The 1,388-nt window shown below is 35.4% G+C and overlaps 1 protein-coding gene across 1 annotated transcript in view; it reads left to right on the top strand.

Moving 5' to 3' along the window:
• The first annotated feature begins 1,105 nt into the window (after positions 1-1,105).
• Positions 1,106-1,388, top strand: part of LOC105269466 (clavesin-1) — a 4,379-nt gene continuing 4,096 nt past the window's right edge. The window contains exon 1 of the mRNA XM_011309741.1: positions 1,106-1,346. Within this exon, the coding sequence (XP_011308043.1) occupies positions 1,223-1,346 (124 nt within the window). The 5' untranslated portion in view covers positions 1,106-1,222. The remainder of the gene's footprint in view (positions 1,347-1,388) is intronic.

Genomic DNA, 1,388 nt, shown 5'->3' with positions numbered 1-1,388 from the left:
ACTTTGGATGTTGAATAGATTTTATGTTTGAGTTCAGTCGTATCCATTAATTGCCGGCGTATCACTAACTTAATCAATTTTTTATCCAAACGGTCTTATCAATACACTGAAAAAAATCTAAGAAAACGTGTCCAAATACTTGAAAAATCGAAATGATTCACTTTCTCAGGCTCTTTATCTCCAGAGATACAGAATATCGAGAGATAATTCTGTGAAGAAATTGAATAAAAAAAAAATGTCACAAATTTTTGAGAAATAATTAACGAAATAATTACCGAGGGCTAATTCCTGAATTTTATTAACTCTCCATGTAATTATTTCTGCAAAAACAAATGAATATTCAATAAACTCAATTGAAAAATCTTTAAAAAAATTGCATGCGAATTAAACAAGAATTAAAATGATAATCATCTCCCGAGATTTCCGACATTTATTAATCCCAACGATTTTCTCTCGTCAGAAATGAATTTTCCTCCCGAAGTGAAAACTCATTTATCCCAAAAGAAAATGCGCACACAGCGAAAAAGTTTCATGATATCAGAAAAAAGTGCTTAACGCGAGAAAATAAGTTTTCATACAAAAGAAAATTGTTTTCCGGAATTCAGAAACTTCTATCCTATCATCAAAAAATCATTTCTCCGGTAATTCAAACGGTGAAAAGTTTCTCGAACTGCTGAATATATCCAGAACAGTCGAGAGTTCTGTTCCCTTAAATAAAATATTGATTTTTAAATAAAAAAAAAATTCATACGTGCTCGGTGGAATGAAAACGGATCGAGAAAGTCTCTCTTATTTTCGTGTATCTGCATTTTGTCACATCAGCTGTCCCGTTATATAAAAATTAACAAAGACTGATAAAAAAAAAGTGCAACAGCTCTTGTTAATGACACAATAATACCGAGATAACCGAATAGAATGTCGATGGAAGAGGGCAGCGAATGATAATACCAAACTGACTCTGAGTTGCGTTATCAATCGGTAGCAAGAGGCGGTCCCTGGATGATTCAAGTTTCTACACTTGTTTTTTCATTCGCAAAGAGCTGAGTCCAAGTGCCCCAATCCGTCAGAAACGATTGGACTTTGTAATGGTCAAAGATTGGAGACCGATGATGATGTAGAGCCTCCCCCGAGAATCAAATCAGAGCACAAACATCGTGGACGTCTCGCCAACAGGAGCTCTGACTTATTCCATTAATTTTCATTTGTCAATTCAATTAATTAAATGGCTTTTCGACTGGAGCCTGGACCTCTCAATCAGGAGACCAAAGCCCTAGCTGTGAAGGAACTCCGAGAGACCGAGGAGAACATCAAAAATGGAATTGAAGCCTTACGAAAACTTCTTGAAGGTAAATCCAATTGGAATTCACAAACCATTTGTTCTCGTCCTC

The sequence above is a fragment of the Fopius arisanus genome, unplaced genomic scaffold (assembly GCF_000806365.1).
Source record: "Fopius arisanus strain USDA-PBARC FA_bdor unplaced genomic scaffold, ASM80636v1 scaffold00070, whole genome shotgun sequence".
Classification (NCBI taxonomy): domain Eukaryota; kingdom Metazoa; phylum Arthropoda; class Insecta; order Hymenoptera; family Braconidae; genus Fopius; species Fopius arisanus.
The sequence above is the reverse complement of the archived record's forward strand: the minus strand, read 5'-3'. Positions and strand labels throughout refer to the sequence as shown.